We start from the raw sequence: 20,774 nt of genomic DNA on the forward strand, positions 1-20,774 counted from the left end.
AGACAAAAGGGTAATGCCACAAATTGATAATGCTCTTCTGCTTTGGAAAAACGAAGAAACCACTGGTGTTGTGTCCAGTGTACATAGGGATGTGTAGATAGGCATCCTTGATATCTATGGAGGCCAAGAAATCTCCCTGGTGTAGTGACGCCACCACCACCGTGCGAATGGATTCCATACAAAACATCTGAACCCGCACAAAGCGGTTCAGAGCCTTGAGTTTCAAAATTGGACACACTTTGCCCTCTGAGGCACAGTTAACAGGTTTGAATAAAAACCTTGGAAGCATTCCTGAGAGGGAACTGGCACAATCACTCCTTGTGACAGCAGATCTTGTACCGCCTCCCGTAGACCCCTCTACCGATCTGGAGATGGGCGCAGATTGGACGGGAAGAACCTCTCTGACGGACGAGACTGGAATTCAATCTTGTACCCTGATCAGATCAGTTCTTGAACCCATTTGTCCTGAATCAAGGAAGTCCAAGGTTCCGGAAAGACGTGAAGATGTCCCCACCCCAGAAGTGAGTGAGGGCGCCCCTTTATGCAGACGAGGATTTGTCTGCAGATCCGGACTGGCCAGTCCGATTTACTTGACCATGGCGTCTTGGAACTCCCAGAAGACCTGAACGGCTTTCCTTTGTCTTGTGACCAGGAGGTACGAGAAAGCAGCTTATGAGCAGTAAAAGAAGGCCCCCGCCTAGTACGCGGCGCCTTACCCTTAGAGCAGTGGTTCTCATTTCCAGGTTGGAACCCACTAACAGGCCAGGTTTGCAAGATAACTGAAATACATCACAGGTGATATAATTTGCTGCTCAGCGATTGCAGTACTCTAGTCTGCATCTCCCCAAGGTAATACTTAAAATCTGGCCTGTTAGTGGGTCCTGAGGACTGGAGTTGAGAACCACTGCCTTAGAGGATTGGGGAAGAAGAGTACTCTTACCCCCGGTGATACCTTAGATTAACTCATCCAGTCAGGATTCAAAAAGCCTCTTCCTTGTGAAAGGAAGATCAGTCAAGGCCTTTTTGGAGGCCTGGTCAGCAGACCAGCTTTTAATCCACACCATGCACCTAATAGCAATCCCCACTGCCGACGCCCTGGCCACCAAAGGAGCTGAATCCAGAGACGTATCACACATGAACATCAAATCTTTAGCCAACTGGTCCAGTAGTTCCAGCACGGCAGGGGGGATCCGATCAGCTTCAAAGTTACTTTTAAGTAACTTCACTCATTCAGTCTGCGCCACCAGAATGTTCAAAGGTAGTCTTTGAAATGGACCCAGTTATCACGTGGAGATGGTGGGACAAGGACTCCACCCGTCTATACACTGGGTCTGCAAAAGTCGGTGACTCGTCCACTTGTACTAGAGTCGCTTTACTCAATCTGGAAACCGGGTAATCCACCTGCGGCGGTACAGTCCACCTAGTGGACACTGCCTCCGAAAAGGGGTAATGGCGTGCAAAACGCTTAGGCACCACCAGCATATGCTTAATGCGCCGCCATTGTTCATCCACAATATTGTAAAAATTCTGGACAAGGGGACAGCTGTGGAATCAGCCAATTTTAAAGTTTCCCGCACTGAAACTAAGGGCTTCCACCAATGCGCGTTCCCGCGCGGGGGATAAAAGGTCCTCTTAACCATCAGAATGCGAAGACACCAACCCCTCAGATATGTCTGCAGCAGCCAGATCTGCATCAGAGTCCGAGGACCCCGCTAATATAGGTGAAGGCAGAGGGCGTTTGCAGCTGGTAACACTTGAAATGACAAAATCCACCTTAGACAGATTTTGCAAAAAAGCAGCGATTTCAGGCTGGGACTATGACCCAGAAGGTTCCCACAGTTGCTCCTAGGGGGTCTGCAGGTGAAAATTTATCCTGGGACTCCATGTTACACTGATTTTAAAAATAAAGCAGTGTCCCTCTAAGAACCGCCAAAACGCAATCCCACTACATTTACAGTGGACCCTCAATCCCCGACTAATAGAACTAAGAGGGTAAAAAAAAAAAAAAAAAAAAACCACTACAGGGAACCCCAGAAAAACATTACCGGTCCCGTTCAGGCGACTGCCAGCATGTGCTTATGCAAAACGTAAGTGACACTGACTGCACAGGAAGAGGAAAAAAACTGCCTCTACATTTAAAAAAAGCCATGCAGCACGCCTGTCCAGCTTGTGGACCTGAGGAAAAAGGCCGCTTAATGCATTCACAATGGGGAACTATAAAAATTGGCTGCCCATGCAGTACAATGGGAACAGAAACCTATATGATCCACACCAAAAAGCAGCCCCACGGCACGCCATGCGGTCTTCCAGGACCCCTAAACAGGGGTCCCAGAACAGTAGGCATCGGAAGGGCACCAAACAAGGACCCCATAAGGACAAGCCACCCCCACCACAGCAAAGGCGGCAATATTAGCTCCACCCCCCCCCCCCCCCCCCACCAGGAAAACTGCTAGGGGCAAGGGAGTGCCGAGGGTATACAGGCCCAGTCCTCCGAAAGGCCAGGGAATGGAGGGATCCCTTTGGGTCCGACTATTCCATGGGGGGGACCATCAGAGGTTTTGAGGGGGGGGGGGGGGGGGACAATCTACTCACCATACCAGGTGGGCGCCACACCAAAACAGAAACAGATGGGGTGCTGTCAGCCAGGGGGAAGCTGGGACTCAGGGCGTTCCAGGTCGTCGCGTCCTAGCGAGACAGTCCACTCGCAGGCTCATCCCCATCCATCGGGGCACAGTCATGGCGAGGCCTAGTTCTGGACTATAACCTGCTCACACTCGCAGGCCAGACTTTAAGGATCTAGATTATCCAGTGCGAAACCAAAGTGCGGCTGTTGCTTGCAGTTCCTCTGGATCTTTGTCCGTCAGGAACTAACTTGCACAAAAAAATAAAACATTTCCCTGTTAAAAGCGAAGACCGAAGTCCCAGCAGGGAGCTTGGTCCTATTCCTAAAACTAGGCAGAAACATACTGATGCAGAGAGTGTGTGTGGGGTTATGCCTGCAGGGACAGCCCCATAGGCGCAGTTAAGCTTTTTTCCTGCCTAATGCCTATTCCTGATTAGAAGAGCATAACCTATAGTTTCTGAAGAGATGGAGCTGCGTCTGTTAAGCGATAGAGAAATAAGGGTTTACAATCACTTCAGTATTAGAAAGGTCTTATAGACTTAGTCCACTACAGGCACTGCCCACTTTTAGAAACTCCTCCTCAAAAGAATACCGCTTAGCAAAATGTGAGGGAGAAGATATATTACAGACTGGGCCAATCACTATACAAAGTAGGGTTGCAAAGCGAATATACTAGAAAAGTCTTAACAGTTAAAAGCAACAAGGTCAGCATGTGCACTGGAAAAGGGTGCACTCGCATGCGCAGTGAACCTGGGGAGGACACTTATTCAGATGCAGTAGAGCCTGCTCAGCCACAGAGGGCTGCTACAGCACCAAATTTAAATGGGACCCAGTTCCCCTTTCAGTCGTAAGACTACTATCTTAGTTGGACACCGCAAGTTGGCCCTTGTGTACGTGGAAGCCTAATGGTACTTCTATTGCCCGGTTCTTCCCTAAAAGTTCAAACTTACCACAGCTAAGATCCTAAAAGGCCCTACATCTCCCACACAACCACACTGGTAAAAGAGCCAAGATTCAAAGAACATGCTGCATCCACTAGTCTTTGCCTCTCCGGTAGGCTTATTCCCTTAGTCTTAAGGAACAGTGTTTTACCAAACAGTTGCACTGCGGACTTGGACATGTAAAGTGTTCTGAGGCAGAGTTTACACACAGGTGTTTAGGGAGAACCTTCAGCACTGTAGTCGCCTTTATTCTTTTTGGCATAGGACAGCGGCAGGTATGCTGGATGTCGGTGTACATCACTATACACTGTGGTTCCTTCCTCTGACCCTCAAGTCACTGCCAAGTCATGTAGTGGAATAGGGAATTGGCATTTTATTTTTTCACCTGACAGGGTGTCTAAGGCAAAGTCAGCAGAGCAGTTTTACAGATAACCCTTTTTTTAAATGAATCCCATCCACTTGTAGTATAATCCCTTTACATTGCAATGCTGCAACAACTTAAAGCGGAGTTCCGGCCACAAAATCGACAGTCAATTTTGGGCCATCCGCTTGCTATAGCTCACCTGAAAAAGAAATGGGTAGTTAGAATTTTTTTTTTTTTTTACTTACCTTGCAATTGCAGAAAAAAAATACTCACCTTCTTTCCACTTCCTCCCTCGGCCGCACACGGCCCGCGCCGTCACTTCCGCTTTGCAATGATTCCTGGGAGATGAACGTCATCGCTCCCAGGAATCAATGCGCCTGCACCGGCCCCAACGTCAGTTCCGGTGCAGGTGCGTCATACCTTGCTAAACAGCTTCTGGGCATGCCCAGAAGCTGTGCAAGGATGACGCTGCAGACCCGGAAGTGACGGCGGGGCCGGCGCAGTGCATCGTGGGACCAAATAGGACGGAAGAGGACGCGGAAGAGGATCGCGCTGGCTTCAAGCTGCCCACACCTGAGATGGCAGCACTGGAGAAGAAATTTTAAAAGTATTTCTTCTAAAAGGTAAGTGGGAACCGGGACAGATCAGAGGCTATCCATTGTGGAATGCACTAGCCCTGACTGTCCCGGTGGTATGTTCATTGAAATTTTTTTTTTGTGGCCGGAACTCCGCTTCAAGATATAAATATTTCTTATATTTACACCAAGTACAATTTCATTTCACACAACATAGCAAAGTCCCCACCTTTAACACCCAATTTATATATATATTTTACACATTAGAATAAACCCATATCGCAAAAAAAAAAAACTAAAAAACACAAAACACAGGATACTTTTCTCCTATGGCCACTTCATATCAAGCTGTGCACCAAACATACCTCTAAATTCTGACATTCCTGAGCAGAGTTTGTTGGTAGACCAATCCACTTGATTTCTTTCTTTTCTTTAGAAATAATGTTCATTGCCATAAGCACATTTAAGGCATCATAAACACGTCGTCTTATATTCTTCTGGTCATAAGCTTGCTGTAAAAAAAATGGTGTTTTAAAGTTATAACACTTAAAAGATGAAAAATGAACCTGCTTATATTTTGCCTTCCTAGTTCGTCCCTCCTAACTCATTGACATGCCAACACATTTTAAAAGAAAAGCAATTTAGACCTAAATTAAAATAGTGACATCACTGGGTAGGATTGTCTATGGAATGCTGCCAGGTGATAGAGTACAGATGGTAGCTGTACATAGCTTCATGAAAACATCCTTGCACCCTGCCTCAGTAAAAGCCCTCAGCACTAATTGCAAGCAGCGGGGAGGAGTTATGCAAATATCAATATTTCATAATAGGTAGGTATCAGTTTAGAGGGGAAGGATATCCTAGGTAGGCTATATTTGCAAGCAGAACTCACTAGGTAATGCTCACACATGATGCTGAGCCTTCATGATTTAAAGAACTGAAATACAATGAATAGGATTGGTGAGCCTGGGACATTAGGATGCTGGACATACCCCAGCCAGAAAATCAGGTAAGCTCTGATTTGCTACAGCTTCTAATTCACAGTGTGAGAAGCTCAGAAGGTGTAGTGAAATCAGAGTAAACCTGGCCATATACGGTTCAAATCTTGGCCGGTATAGCAGGACCTGACCAAGATTTAAACCATGGATTTACAGGCTGAATCACTACCCTTCATCAGGCACTGCTCATGTGCCTGCAGACCAGGCATTAAAAGTCAGGAAGACATATCAGAATTCATCCATGATATGAAGTATAGGGATAGACCGATATGGTTTTTCAGGGCCGATACCGCTATATTGGTCACAACGTATCGGCCAATATTTTGTACATCCTATGTCAGGGTCCGCGACTAGTCCTCTCCTCCTCCAACCATTAGGTGGTGATGCTCATGTATGGGTAAAATGATGTTACATAACATTTATAAACGGAATTATGCTATTGAATATGCCACTCACATATGTACATAAGATATAAGCAATTCCACATTAGCAGATCTGCTGGCAGATTGGTATCTCTCACCCACTTGCCGTACGTGATACCCGGGTGATACCGCTCCATCTCTCACCCGCTCTGTCTCACCCACTTGCCGTGACACCGCTCTGTCCGGCATACGATCTCCGAGGTCACATCGTGACCTCGGAGATCGTATGCCGGAGCGAGCGGTATCACCCGGGTGTCACTTGCGGCACGTGGGTGAGAGACGGAGCGGTATCAGGTGGGTGGGAGTTTGAGCGGGTGAGGGACGGCGCGGTATCGACTGAATGCCGAACGGAGGGGTATCACTTACAGCAAGTGGGTGAGAGATACCAATCTGCCAGCAGATCTGCTAATGTGGAATTGCTTATCTTTTGTACATATGCGAGTGGCATTGTCAATAACATTTTTAAACGGAATTATGCTATGTGACATTTTACCCTTACATGAGCAATATTTGAAATATCGGTAATATCGGCCATTCCGGGGCCGATACATCGGCAAAAGTGAATATCAGCCCTCCGATAATCGGCTTTGCCAATAATCGGTCCATCCCTAATTAAGTGTACCCAGTGCGAAAATGATTGGCCTACTTTTTCTATGTTCTAATTCGATCAATCAACTTGGGTACAACCAGCCCACCATATTCTCTTGCGATTATCCCTAGGAGCTGCTATAGCCACTAGCGATAATCACTGTCTTCTCCTGGCGGGGATGGCTTCCCCCGCCAGGAGAAAAAAATTGCAGATTACCGTCAGCACTGTGTGTTGCTGGGGGAATCGTGCAAATTTCTTTATTGCAGGAAAAATATTTGCACCGTGTATGGCCGGCCTAAGCAATTTGTGCAAGACTGAATGTAAGGCTACAGTTCAGCTATAATTCAGTAGGATTACAATAATCATGAGCTAGCATAAGCAGAAAAAAAGTGGAATATATAGTTAAATGGAGAGTAAAGCAATGAGAAACTGAACAGACTAAAAAAAATGGAGGAACAAACGGAGACCAAAAAAAGTGAACAGCGAACTCACCGATTCATTTGGTGATATGTGGTTATCAGTTGAACTAAATTCTGCTACCAACTCATCAGCCACTTCATTGTAAGAGGTTGTGCCCTTCTTCTGTACTTTCTCACATACTTTCATTGAAAAGTGACGTAAGCCCTTGCCATTTTTCTCACCTTTTTTATTCCTCTTGCTAAATAGGAGACATTAGAAGTTTAAACTCTGTGAAAAATAGCATACAACGGAGCACACATCAAAAGCGTTCAATTCCCAAATGTAAAAATGAGGATCCTATTATCCAATTAAAAAGAACATACAACCCCTGGCAAAAAGTATGTAAATACCACTCTTGGAAAACGTACATTTAATTGTTTAATCGTGTAGAAAAAAAAAAAAAAGAAAATAAAAACGAATCACAGACATGCCTCAAAACTATTTTCATTTAACATTCCAACCTTCTGGCTTTAAGAGACAAAAAAAGAAGAAAAAGAAAAAAGAAAACCAGTCAACAGCAACTGGTTTTGCAGATCAAGCAGAAGAAGAAAAAAATATGGAATCACTCAATTCTGTGGAAATTATGGAATCATGAAAAAAAAAAAAAAAAAAAACTACAGTACACCACTAGTACTTTGTTGCACCACCTCTGGCTTTTATAACAGCTTGAATTCTCTAAGGCAGAGATGAAAAGTGCACACGTTACCACCGTGAGGATAGGGGCAAGCATGCTTATGGGATCGAACTGACCTTCAAATTATAGAAAGGTCAATAGTTGTTTATGCAGAAACAAGGCCAGATGGATACCATTCTTACCAGGCATCCTCTGGATCAGGGATGGAGAACCTTGGCACTCAAGAGGTTTTGGAACTACATTTCCAATGATGCTCAACCACACTGCAGAGTGCATGAGCATCATGGGAAATGTAGTTCCAAAACATCTGGGGTACCAAGGTTCGCCATCACTGCACTAGATGTTTCCTTAAAGTAACAGACTGCAGCCTGCTACATCTTGCTTGATGAAAAAATGGATAAAGATGCCCTGATTAGAAAGGTGGATTGCTAAACTTATTGGTCCCGAATAGCGGAGGATAAACTTTGGTAAAAAAAACAATTTTTGTAAAATCTTACCTGTAAAATGCCTTTCTCTGAGTCCTCCGACAGTCGCCGCCGCCGCTAAGTCATCACTGTTGGGATGTCCCAAAGCAGTATAGACATGAGCTGTGGGAGACGCAACCGTAGAAAAAGCCAACGCAGTACCCACATCAGAGAAAGGAACCTTACATGACCGTAAAAGAACCTGCTGGGCAACAGAAAACAATGCTCAACAGGAGCAACAGCCCAGGAAAGCAAATACCAACAGCCAGGGACCCACAAAAAAATAAAGGTCCGTCATGGCACAGCCGCACGGAGAACCTTGCGGCCAAAGGAGGCATCCGCTGATGCCAGAACATCTACTTTGTAGAACTTGGAAAAAGTGTGCACCGACGACCAAGTCGCAGCCTTGCACACCTGGGCCACCAAGGCCCGATGCCAATAGGTCCAGGACGCACTCACAGAGCTGGTAGAGTACACCTCAACAGGGAAGGGAGGAACCCGTTCCTTCAAGGCGTAAGCCTGTTCAATGGTCTGTCTGATCCATTTGGCAATAGTCACTGCAGATGCAGCCATGCCCTTCCGAGGTCCCTCAGGAAGGACATAGAGGAAATCCGTCTTCCGAAAGGATTCCGTAGAAGACAGGTAAACCCTGATCGCCCTGACAACATCCAAGGAGTGCAGAGCAACCTCCTGAGGATGCTCAGGCTTTGTACAAAGCGAAGGCAGGACAATGTCCTAATTAATGTGGAATTCAGAGACCACCTTAGGAAGAAAGGAGGGATGCGGACGCATGCCCACCTTATCTCGGTGAATCACCAAGTATGGAGAACGGCAAGATAACGTTGCCAGTTTCGACACCCGGCGAGCCAAAGTGATCGCCACCAAAAAGGCAACCTTCTTAGACAGCAGAGACCACGATATATCCCAAATGTTTTCAAAGGGAAAACGCTGTAACACGGACAGAACCAAGTTCAAGTCCCACGGAGGTAAGGGCTCCTTCCTAGGAGGAGCCAAATGTCGCACACCTTGAATGAAGGTGCGAACCAGAGAATGAGATGCCACAGGGCGTTGGAAAACAATAGCCAGTGCGAACACCTGGCCCTTGATCGTGGCCAGCGCCAAGCGCTGGTCCACCCCAGACTGGAAGAAAGCCAACACTCTAGACACTGAGTACGAGCGAGGGGAGAACCCCCTGGACTCAAACCAGGCGAAATAAACCTTCCAAGTACGGTAATAGATCTTACCAGAGGAGGTTCTCCTAGCCTTGACAAGGGTAGGAATGACTTCAGAAGAGAGACCCCTGTCCCTCAGGACCTGGGTCTCAACAGCCAGGCCGTTAAAGCCAGCGGCCGTAAGGCAGGATGGAAGATCGGACCCTGAGACAGGAGATCTTCCCACAGAGGCAGTCGCCATGGAGGCGCCACTGCCAGGTGAACGTCGGCGTACCAGGACCGGTGTGGCCAGTCCGGCGCCACCAGAATCACCAGGTGCGGTTCCGAGGCTAACCTGCGGAGGAACCTGGATATCAACTGAATCGGAGGAAAGGCATACATCAGACGATACTGATGCCAAGGGGCCACTAACGCATCCGAGACGTCCGCCAGCGGATCGCGTGTTCATGCCACGAACCTTTCCACCTGTCGGTTTAGCCGAGACGCGAACAGAGCCACGTCCGGGGATCCCCACTTCGCACACAGCATTTGGAAGTGAACTGCTGAGACCGCCGGGACATGAGTCACGGCCCAAGAGAAAATGTCGGTCACCTCCCGGGCCTCCCGAGCACTCCTGGTGCCCCCTTGGTGGTTGATGTAAGCCACCGCAATAGCATTGTCCATCTGTACCCGGACCGGACGGCCCCGAAGACGGTCCGACCACTGGAAGAGGCAGAGTTTTATCGCTCGTAATTCCAGCACATTTATCGGGAGGGAGGACGACTCCTCCGACCAAGTGCCCTTGGCAAACAGGTTGCCCAGGACTCCACCCCAGCCCGACAGGCTGGCATCCGTGGTAATCACCGTCCACACCAACGGACGGAAGGACTTGCCTTCCGCCACCGACGGGGACTGGAGCCACCACAGAAGAGCCAATCGGGTCTGACTCCTCAAGGAGACACTCAGATCCAGGGACTGAGGCAGTCTGTCCCACCTGGCCAGGATCTCCGCCTGGAGAGCCCGCGTGTGAAACTGAGCAAAGGGTATCGCCTCGAAGGCAGACACCATCAACCCCATGCCCCGCATACAGGTCCTGAGTGACGAGGACGGATTGTCCCTGAGGGACCTGAGCTCGTCCTGCACAATCCGGAGCTTGTCCTCCGGCAAGAACACCTTTGCCTGAGCAGAGTCCAGAATCATTCCCAGATAGGGAAGACGAACCGATGGAGACAACGTCGATTTCTAACGTTGATGGTCCATCCGTACTCCTGGAGCGTCTGTACCGTGGTGGCCAGATCGCGCACTAGGTCCTGGCTAGGACGTGATCTCAGAAGTAGATCGTCCAGGTAACCCAAGACCGCAATGCCCTGTGCCCTTAGCAGGCCCAGAACCGGTGCCAGCACTTTGGTAAAAACCCTTGGTGCCTAAGTGAGACCGAAAGGTAACGCCACAAACTGGTAGTGGTCCTCTGCGATAGCAAACCGAAGGTACCGCTGATGACCCTCAAAAATGGGGATGTGCAGGTACGCATCTTTTAGATCTATCGAGGCCAGGAATTCTCCTGGGCTCAGGGAGGGCACCACCGAGCGGAGAGACTCCATACAGAACTTCCGAACGCGCACGAAGCGGTTCAGTGCTTTCAGGTCCAGAATAGGACGCACTTTGCCCTCCTTTCTGGGCACAGTGAACAGATTTGAATAACATCCCCGAAACCTGTCCCGATGAGGCACCGGGACAATCACCCCCTGAGCAAGAAGGTCCTGAACCGCTTGGTGCAGGTCCTGCAGACGCCCCGGAGGCAAATGAAGATTTGAGGGAAAGAATCTGTCCGCCGGGAAAGGAATTCGATCTTGTACCCCGATCGATTGATTTCCAGAACCCACCTGTCCGAAATCCGGAGCAGCCAAGGTTGGAGGAAACCGCGCAAATGTCCCCCCACCCCTGAAACGGGTGAGGGCGCCCCTTCAGGCAGAGGCGGACTGACCCGCCGAGCCAGCATTGCCTGACTTCTGCTTACCTGCCCAGGGCTTCTTCTGGCTGCCCTGGGCCTTGAAGGGCTTGCCCTTGGATTGGTTCCGAAAGGCACGAAAGGACCCCTGATTGGATCTAGGCGCAGAACCCCGCTTGCCTCGAAAGGACTTGTTCTTCGGGTTTTGGGGCAGCATGGTGCTCTTGCCCCCCGTGAAGCCTTTCACCAGGGTATCCAATGCCTCGCCAAAAGGCGAGAGCCAGCATAGGGAAAATCAGCAACTGTTTTCCGCAAGGACTGGTCAGCCGACCAGCTCTTCAGCCATATCAGTCGCCGGTTAAGTACCGAGGCACTAGAGAGGCGTGCTACTAAGGGGGCCTCATTTAAGGCCGCATCACACAGATACACGATTCCTTGGTGGATTTGATCCACCATTTCCAGCCGGGCAGGCGGATCATCATCAGACACGAGGTTGCTCCTAAGCACCTTAGTCCAATCAGCCACCGCCTGAGCCACCAAAACGGAGGCGAAAATGGGTTTAAGCAAAGAGCCCGCCACCGTATAGGAATGGCGGGCTAGAGACTCCAACCGCCGGTCCGTGGGATCCCGGAAAACCGGGGTATCCTCAGAAGGAACCAAGGTAGCCTTGTTTAACATGGCCACAGTGTGATCTACCTATGGAGGCACACACCATCGTGATTCCGTAGCCGGTGCAAAGGGATAAAGCAATTTGAACCGACTAGGCCCAAGGAATGGACGTTTTAAAGTGCGCCACATTTCATTAACAGTGTAATGAAACTCAGCCGGACAGGGAAAAACCTGTGCCGACTTGCGGGTCCTGTGCCGACTTGCTGGTCCTGTGCGTCCCAAATGAGGACACAACGCCCGGAGGACTGGGCTCATCCTCCAAATGTAGTGTTTCCTTAACAGAAAACAATTCATCCATGGTCGCCCGCTCTTCAGGCGACCCCGGGGAGGAGGTATCAACCCCTTCCACCTCTGCCTCCCCCTCAGACCCCAGCAGGTCCAAGGATGAGCAAGACCCTGAAAAGGGCACGCTCGCAGCAGCAGCAGCCATATCACCATCTGAATCAGAGGAGAGAGACAATCTGGGCCTCTTTTTAGCAGCACGTTCAGCTATCAGCATCTCCATATTTGACACCAAGGTCGCCACTACAGCGGCCAAATCAGGTCTCAGAGGGGCCACAGGAGAACTTGGTAATCAATAAAGTAATATTGCTGCGCTAAGTGAATAAAAATATCGCTTAAATATGTGACAAATAATGCTGTGATAATGGTGAATCAATAACACTTGAAAAAGATAACAAATAATATTGTGATAATCATAAATCACTTGAATAAAGTGTCCCAATAGGTGAGCAGTGACTTTGAATAATATAACAAAAGTCCCAATAAACAGTGCAGTTTCAGTGATATAAAGATAAACAAATCTTCATCTGTGCAAAATGTGCTGCATGCTTCACTCTCAGTGCTCCAGTGACAGATAGTGAGATTAGCAGCTCACCTCAAATGGAGACTCAAATGAGTCAAGTCAGGCACATAAAGCAGTATTCACAATCGCCTGGTGATCACCTCTGCCTTCACCTCCAACCAATCTCTCAAAATAGACGGGCACTACAGCCGTGCCAGCTAGCAATTGCCTCCAAACACTTCATTTTGCACAGATGAAGATTTGTTTATCTTTATATCACTGAAACTGCACTGATTATTGGGACTTTTGTTATATTATTCAAAGTCACTGCTCACCTATTGGGACACTTTATTCAAGTGATTTATGATTATCACAATATTATTTGTTATCTTTTTCAAGTGTTATTGATTCACCATTATCACAGCATTATTTGTCACATATTTAAGCGATATTTTTATTCACTTAGCGCAGCAATATTACTTTATTGATTACTGAGGGTGTTTTGTGTTTGGCACTGATTGCTTGCAGCTTTGTGTTTTTCACTTTATTTTGAGGATTGCGCTGATTATTTTCACTTTATTTGATACAGGAGAACTTGGGACCCCCACCAGAGCTGGGGGGAATTTGCGGTCCTGAGAATCCATTACTCAAGATGACTAAACAGTGCAATAAAGTTTTTACTGCCCCTTTAGGACCGCTGCGGAGTGCGCAGCCCACCGCTACAGCTACACAGTGATAAAGACCCCCAAACAGGAGAAGAAAAAAACTGAGCCAGAAGCGACAATACAGAAAGCTATTGAGAGAGATAACCTGCAGGCCCCGCAGAGGGTTGCCACCGTTGTCCTGCTTCAGAAGAAAAGTGCGTGCTGCTAGAGTAGGCTGAACTTATAGGCTGCATGACTCAGGGAAAATGGCTGCCCCATAGGATTGCATGGAAACTGAAGAAAAGAAAGACACTGCTCCAGGTGTATATTGTGTGGTGATTGCCAGGAGATAGGCTATCCAATAGAGTGCTGGCCCCGGCCCGCCTCCGTGGGAACACTTGTAGGAAAAGAATTAGCCGCACATCCAGGGATTCCAATAGGTTTCAAATACCTTTATTTCCAAAAAGTTGCAAGTGATGACACCAAAGACACCAGCATAAAGTCACGTAGACGCGTTTCACACATACATCTTGTGCTTAATCATTACAATCATTAATGATTAAGCACAAGATGTATGTGTGAAACGCGTCTACGAGACTTTATGCTGGTGTCTTTGGTGTCATCACTTGCAACTTTTTGGAAATAAAGGTATTTGAAACCTATTGGAATCCCTGGATGTGCGGCTAATTCTTTTCCTACAAGGATTGCATGGAAGGCTCCGCCAAAATGGCCGCCGGACATGCGGTCGGAATGATCGCTCTGCTACTGCAAAATGGCGGCGGATGGCGCCAAAACAGCATGTAGTATTGCCCATAGAAGAAGCTAAACATGCCTGCCCATACTTAAAATGGCAGACCGCGTGGATTCACCCCGCTGCGGCCGCCACACACACACAGTCTGCACCCCCAACAAGCACCGAATCGACCCAGGGAAGGGACCCCCTAAAACATACAGCACCGCAGCGCATGCACAAGCGATCCCCGCAGGGACCGCATGAGGGAGTCACACAGGCACAGACATGGGGGACACAGCAACACAGGACTGCCACCCCAGACAGAGGCCCCACACAGAAGTACTTACCTGTGCCAGATGGCGTGGGGTGCCTCTATGAACGGAAAGACGCTGTCCTCATCTGACAGGGAGTGCCGTTAGCCAGGGACATGACACTGCAGCATCGCAGATGTGTCTTGTGAGGTAGCCACCTCACGGCTGCATCCCTGCTGCGAGCAGGGATGGGTCGTTCATAGTGTCAGAACGAACCACGGCTGAACGCTCGATGGCGGGCTGGGGGTCCATCTGACCCTCTGCCCTGGAGAACCAGGGCGGTCAGTCCGAATCCCAGCACCGCATGATCCATCTTCTTCCGAAGACTAAAACTAAAGCTGACAAAATAAACAGCTAGTAAAGAAAGAAAAAACTGACATTTTCAAAGAAAATCAAATAAAAGATTAGTTAGGCTGAGACTGTAGCCCCAGCACAGGGAATCCTAACTACTCCTGACGCTAGGCAGAATGAAACTGAGTTGGGAGTGGTCACTGCAGGGAGGTATTGACCAGATGGGACAGCCCCCATGGGTGTGTATATGCAAATGCCTTTGTTCTTTTGACTAAGTCTTTATGCCTAGCTACTCCTGCGGAGCGGAAGTCAATACCCAACAGTGATGACTTGGAGGCGGCGGCGACTGTCGGAGGACGTAAGAGAAAGAGGATATTCTTAGGGGGATCAATGACATTGGGAGCAACCTACAATCTGAAGGGGGGGGGGGGGGAGCCCTCTAAAAACAACCTGGGGGTTAGATGGTAAAACCGGACCCAACAGCATCATTTTGTAAAATGTGTCAGTGTTTCCGCAAAATGCGTTTTACCGAAAAATGCTGAGAGGAAAATGAGGAGAAAAATGCAAACTTAAAGGCATCATTAGGTTCTTTAGGTCTTGGTTGCAACAATTCTTTCCTACTCCTCTGGTCCGTACGCACCAGGGCTTCATCAAGCTCATCCACTCGGTAGCCCTTCTCCATATACCTCTCTTTAAGGACCCTAGCATCTTGGATGAAATCATGATTGGTGCAGTTCCTCTTTAGTTTCAGAAACTGACTATACGGAACAGAACACAACCAGGCTGAATGATGGCAGCTCCTAACATCTATGAAGCCATTTCTATCAGTGTCCTTCAAGAATGTGGAAGTAAAGATATTCCCATCCACAATCCTTATCCTGAGGTCCAAAAAATGGATCTCAGATGGACTGAACTCATACTGAAAAGAAATGCCTATGTCATTGCTATTCAGCTCCCTCAAAGATCTCCAAAGAGGAAGCGTCGCCATCCCATAGGAGGAGGATGTCATCAATGTACCTCCTTAAAAATACCAATTCTGGCCTGGAGCTAACACCGATGACATCCTCCTCCCACTTAGCCATAAAAAGGTTGGCCATACTGCCACACCCTGATTCTGTAGGTAGTAAGAACCTCTGTACCAGAAATAATTAAGGCTCATAGCGAACTTAAGCAATGTCAAAATGAAGTCACTCTGGGCATCCGACAGCGCACCTGCTTTTAGATAGTATGAAACGGCTTCCAATCCCTGCTCATGAGAAATGATCGTATATAGGGAGGATACATCCACTGTCACCCACAAGTATCCTTCCTTCCACTCAACTCATTAATGACCTGAGATGAATCATTTAAAAAACAAAGGAGTATTGACCACCAGGGGCTGTAAAAAATGGTCAACATACTTGCCTGCCCTAGAGGTAACCGAATCGATCCCACTCACTATGGGTCTTTCCGGAGCGTGAAGAGGATTCTTATGTACCTTGGGCAGGTAGTATATGACCGGCATCCTGGGGGCTGATGGAACCAAGTATGCTTTTTCTTTTTTAGTAAGGATTTTTTTCTTGATGACCTTTATCAATAATGGCATTTAATTCCTTCTTATAACTCAAGGTGGGATCTTTTAGTAACGAAATACAAGTATTCCGATTAGACAAGATGTTGTTCATCTCAGTCTTGTACGCTTCCACATCCAAGACTACGATGCCCCCACCCTTATCCGCTGGGCGTACTAGGATGTCCTTCCTATTTCTCAACAGTTGGAGACCCTTAGGAAAGCTATATTCCATTCTTTGCTTTTTAATCTGTAGCTGATCCAAAACTCTTAAAACTAGGTCCTTAAATACAGAAACTGCAAGAGCCACAGGGCCCGGGGGGTTAAAGAGGGATGCGTTGGACAAGGTGGTATGTTGAATAAGGATGTGGAGGCTTGAAGAGCATATACCTCTTAATATTCATCTTGCGTATGAATTTATGCATGTCGATAAAAGTGTTGAATTTATTAAGAGGTTTGGGAGGGGGAAATTCAGCACATGCTGCTCTTCATTAGTCAGAGTCTAATTCCACTCATCAGTGTTTTGACATAAAAAATCGTTCATCACATGTACTACCAAGCATGTGGTGTTGTCTCATATGGTGTCCATGTGGCCTGGTATATATAGGCATGCTTCATGTCAGATTGAAGGAGCATGTCACCAACATCTTAAAAGGGATACCCGAAGCATAGCATTTCCCGACACTATGATCAGCGCCACGGCAGAAATCCGGCAGGTACTACCTTTTTGGGCATGGACAAATATACTAGCTGTTGGAGGGGGGAGTAATCATACTAGGGGAGTTTCTAGGTTAGAAACGCAATGGATCTATAGGGCCAAAACTTACACTCCCTTTGGTAGGAACATTGATTGGGACATCAATTCCTTTATCAACAGTGCTTGATTGGTCCCAATTGGTGTTCCTTCTGCTTTAGGGTTTGCTGTATTCCGATTTCTGTATTTCTTTTTATAATAAAGGTTGACTTATTCTGAATAATAGTGCAGCGCTTAAAATGATAATATAATACTATTAAAAAGTCCATAAGTCCATAGAGGATATCAAAGTAAAGATGCCTTTAGTGTGAGAAAGGGGCGAATCAAACACCAATTCAGTGAAACCTTCCACCAGTGAGTAATACTGGCTCTCACCTCCAGCACTCGACCACTAAGGGTCATCAGGCAACAACAAAGAGGGATTGCTGACACAGTCACACCACCCAGTGACGTAACCCGTACGGGGGGAGGAGTTTGGCGTCACCCACGGTGGAAGACGTTCGTTTGCCTGCATTATGCCCGCATTAAGCACTAAGTCAGTGCTTTGCTTGTAAGTTGCTTTTAATCTTATCTAATAAAATAAGGGAGACAAAGCACTGGTGGAAGGTTTCACTAAATTGGTGTTTGATTCACCCTTCTCTCACACTAAAGGCATCTTTACTTTGATATCCTCTATGGACTTTTAAATATTATATTATTATTATTATCGTCATTTTAAGCGCTGCGCTATTTTTCTGTTGCTACATACTGAGGTTTTTTTGGTTTGACCTTAAGTGTCCAGCTGCTCTTTTAGGTTAGGGAGTGATTGAGCGCTGAATATTTTCTTTATTATTGACTTATTCTGAATGTCATGTTATTGTTCCTATGGACGTGTTCCAGTTGCGCAGTGTGTAAATTATGCTGAGCCCTACCCAGCCATCTTAATATATTATTGTTCATTGTTTGATTTTTATTACGATCAGGATCATATTTACTTTCGAACCTGTCATTTGCGGGTATAAGGATTTAAAATATCATTTAAATATTCTCTGATCATCAATTGCAGTGGACGAATCAGATTAAGGATCAGATGAGGCAGGAGCGCTTTTTGCTAGCCCATCTCCCGCAAGCCGCCTCCACCCAGGATACAAGGGACTCCAAGGCCGTCGTCAAAGCATGGATGGATGGTTGGGACCCGGAGGGCCCCGCAGCCTCAGAGGGGATCAGATGGGGAAACTTGCTCCAAAGACTCCATGAGTCACAAGGGGGACCCCCACAAAAAAGTGTCACACATTAAGGGACAACCCCCACCGCGCTGGCAGCACCACCCGGTCGCCAAGCACAAGGCACAGAGTGATCCTCAGGAGAGAGGGAGAGGACCCTACCAGACTCACCACATGCCGAAACAGGCACCAACAACCACCAGAATCTGCATTACACGTGCGGCAATCAGGAAGCTAAATGATCCAGGAGTCAGCACCAGGGGATAAGGAGGGGCTCCCACCGCCAAAAGGGCTCCACTGTCATGGCCTCCACTATTTGCAATGACAAACCACAAGAAAATGGCAACCGGACCGCACAAACATGGCCACCGTGTATAGGAACACAGGCTACAACAAAATGGCGGCACTATGAGGCATACAGGGACCCAGAATTGGAAGACCAGGCCTCGAGACAGATCCAGATGGGGGGGGCTGGCAGGAGCCCCCAGCAGGTACCCCCCCACCCCACAATCAATCGTCCGGTAGGCAGCGGAGCACCCCCCCCCCCCCGCCATTAGCGTCCTGCCACCACCCTAGTAATGTGCCAGACCATCCAAAAAAATACACCCTTGACAAGGGACCCTCCCCTTGTCAAGTCCCTCATTCTGCCGGGGAGGGGGGGGGGCAGAATGAGGGACTTGACAAGGGGAGGGTGCCTGTGGGAAGGAGGGGAACCGGGGGTCAGACCGTACCAAAGAGTGGCAAACATCCACAACAAAACCCTCCAGGAGTAGAGGGGGACAGCTACCCACCAGACCAGGAACCAGGTGGGCACCGCTCCAGACAGGTCCTCCTCTCCATAGAAATAGGGGGACTGTCAGTCAGGAGGAATGCTGTGACTCAGGCCGAGGCCACGACGTATGCGACCTCGCGAGATGTTTACTTCGCTGGGCCAGTCCTCGACCAGTGGGGCTATGTCGCGGCCGACCTAACACGGACCTGATGCCTGCGCGTAATCGCTGGCCAGACTGGGGTGAACCAATGGATCTAGGTTATTCAACCCATCGCCCAGTCCGGCAAGTGAAAGGTCTCACCAGAAATATCCAGGAGGAAATATATTTTCTATCTAAAAAATATTGCCAAAGATCCCAGCAAGGAACTAGGTCCTGACTAGGCATAAAAAAAAAAAAATAAGTGACTATAGCAGGAAGAGGGAGTTTACTCCCTAGGTCCGCCCATGGGTGTAGCCAGAGGTTTTTTTCTGCATAGTGTCCTACTCCTGTAGGGGACAGCATAACCCATTGGTAAAGAATGAAAGGAGCTGTGTCCATCGATGAACAAAAGAGAAAAACGGTTTGGTAATCTGGGGGGGAGTGTGGTAGATCTACTAGCAGATTTAGATACACTAACAAATTGAAGCTATGCTCCAGCTAACACTTTTAAAGCAGTTACAGCAATGTAGTTGGACAAAGTTTCTCTTTCATCCAGAGTGTAGGAACCATAAGCCAAAAACTGGGTTAGTGATCAGATCACAGTTTGAATGCCTGGAGGGGGAAGGGGGGGGGGTGCAAAAAAAAAAAAAAAAAAAACACATCCACCATATCTATGGAATGGTAAGTGGCAAGTGGCAATATGTTAAATTATTGGTATTGGGTTTAGTACTGTTTAAACAGTGCAGTAGCAGTGTTCATCTGCAAGCTTTCATTTTTCAACAGTCTCTAGCTTCCATTGGACGTCAGAGCGTACAGTGATCTCATGATCGGGAACCATACCGATTAGTTCCAGATCAGTGGGGATTTGAATGCTAGATCAGTGGGGATTTGAATGCTCAGTAACAGCTGGGACCGCCCCAGCTATTCCAAGTGTCAACAGGTGGTACTCAGGGAGGAGATCATTTATAAAAAACTTTTTTTACCTAGTAATCTGGCCAGGAACACACCTCCTGAATTAAAGAGATAGATTCACCTTTATTAACCTGTTATGTCCATATTTAAATACTGCTTAGTACAGATGGTGGTCTGGAATGAGTTAGAGGTTAAGACAGGCCATAGACGGTTCAGCAGGAATTGTCTAGAGATTCAAACTGTTTATGGCCATGCTGAATGTAAAAAGTTGACCAACTTGGGTACAACCAGCCTGCCAGATTTACTTGTGATTATCGCTAGCAATAATCACACGGTCTTCTACCGGAAGGGACGGCTTTCCGCATACCCCCCACCGCCGGAAGAATACATCACGGCAGGAGGGATTGCCCGGTCAGCACTGTCTGTGTTGATGGGGGAATTGTGTGAAATTTGCACCGTCTATGGCCTAACCACATTTAGCAACATGTTACACCCATAGCTCAGGTGTAACATGTCGCTAAGCACCCCTGGCTGTGAATTAAAGAACTACAAGTACAGTCTGCCCGGTGTGTAGCAGACTGACTTGTGGTTCTCAACGAAATACAAGTGCGGCGATTATTGCATTCATAGTCAACTGACCCCTTTCTCCTGCTCTGCAACTGCAAGGGAGCTGGAAAAGAGTTTGCAGGAGCCTAGCACTGCACTTTTTTTTTTTGAAGGTGAACTAAGCCTTTAAGGAAAGTGATTACATCTATTCTCAGCTATACAAGAGCTGATGGGAGGAGAAGCCACAGCACACGGATATCCCTAGCGAATGGCTGTGCAGCGAGGGCATGTCAGGACAAG

At 47.7% G+C, this 20,774-nt stretch overlaps 1 protein-coding gene across 2 annotated transcripts in view; it reads right to left on the bottom strand.

Moving 5' to 3' along the window:
- TFDP1 (transcription factor Dp-1) overlaps nt 1-20,774 on the bottom strand; it is a 239,762-nt gene that overhangs the window by 144,373 nt on the left and 74,615 nt on the right. For both annotated transcript variants that reach the window (XM_082246262.1, XM_082246263.1), the window contains exons 6-7: nt 7,005-7,170; nt 4,869-5,015 (exon numbers count right to left, since the gene is read on the bottom strand). In XM_082246262.1, coding sequence (XP_082102388.1) covers nt 4,869-5,015; nt 7,005-7,170 — 313 coding nt within the window. The remainder of the gene's footprint in view (nt 1-4,868; nt 5,016-7,004; nt 7,171-20,774) is intronic.

The sequence above is a fragment of the Pelophylax lessonae genome (assembly GCF_965119305.1).
Source record: "Pelophylax lessonae genome assembly, chromosome: 2".
NCBI lineage: Eukaryota > Metazoa > Chordata > Amphibia > Anura > Ranidae > Pelophylax > Pelophylax lessonae.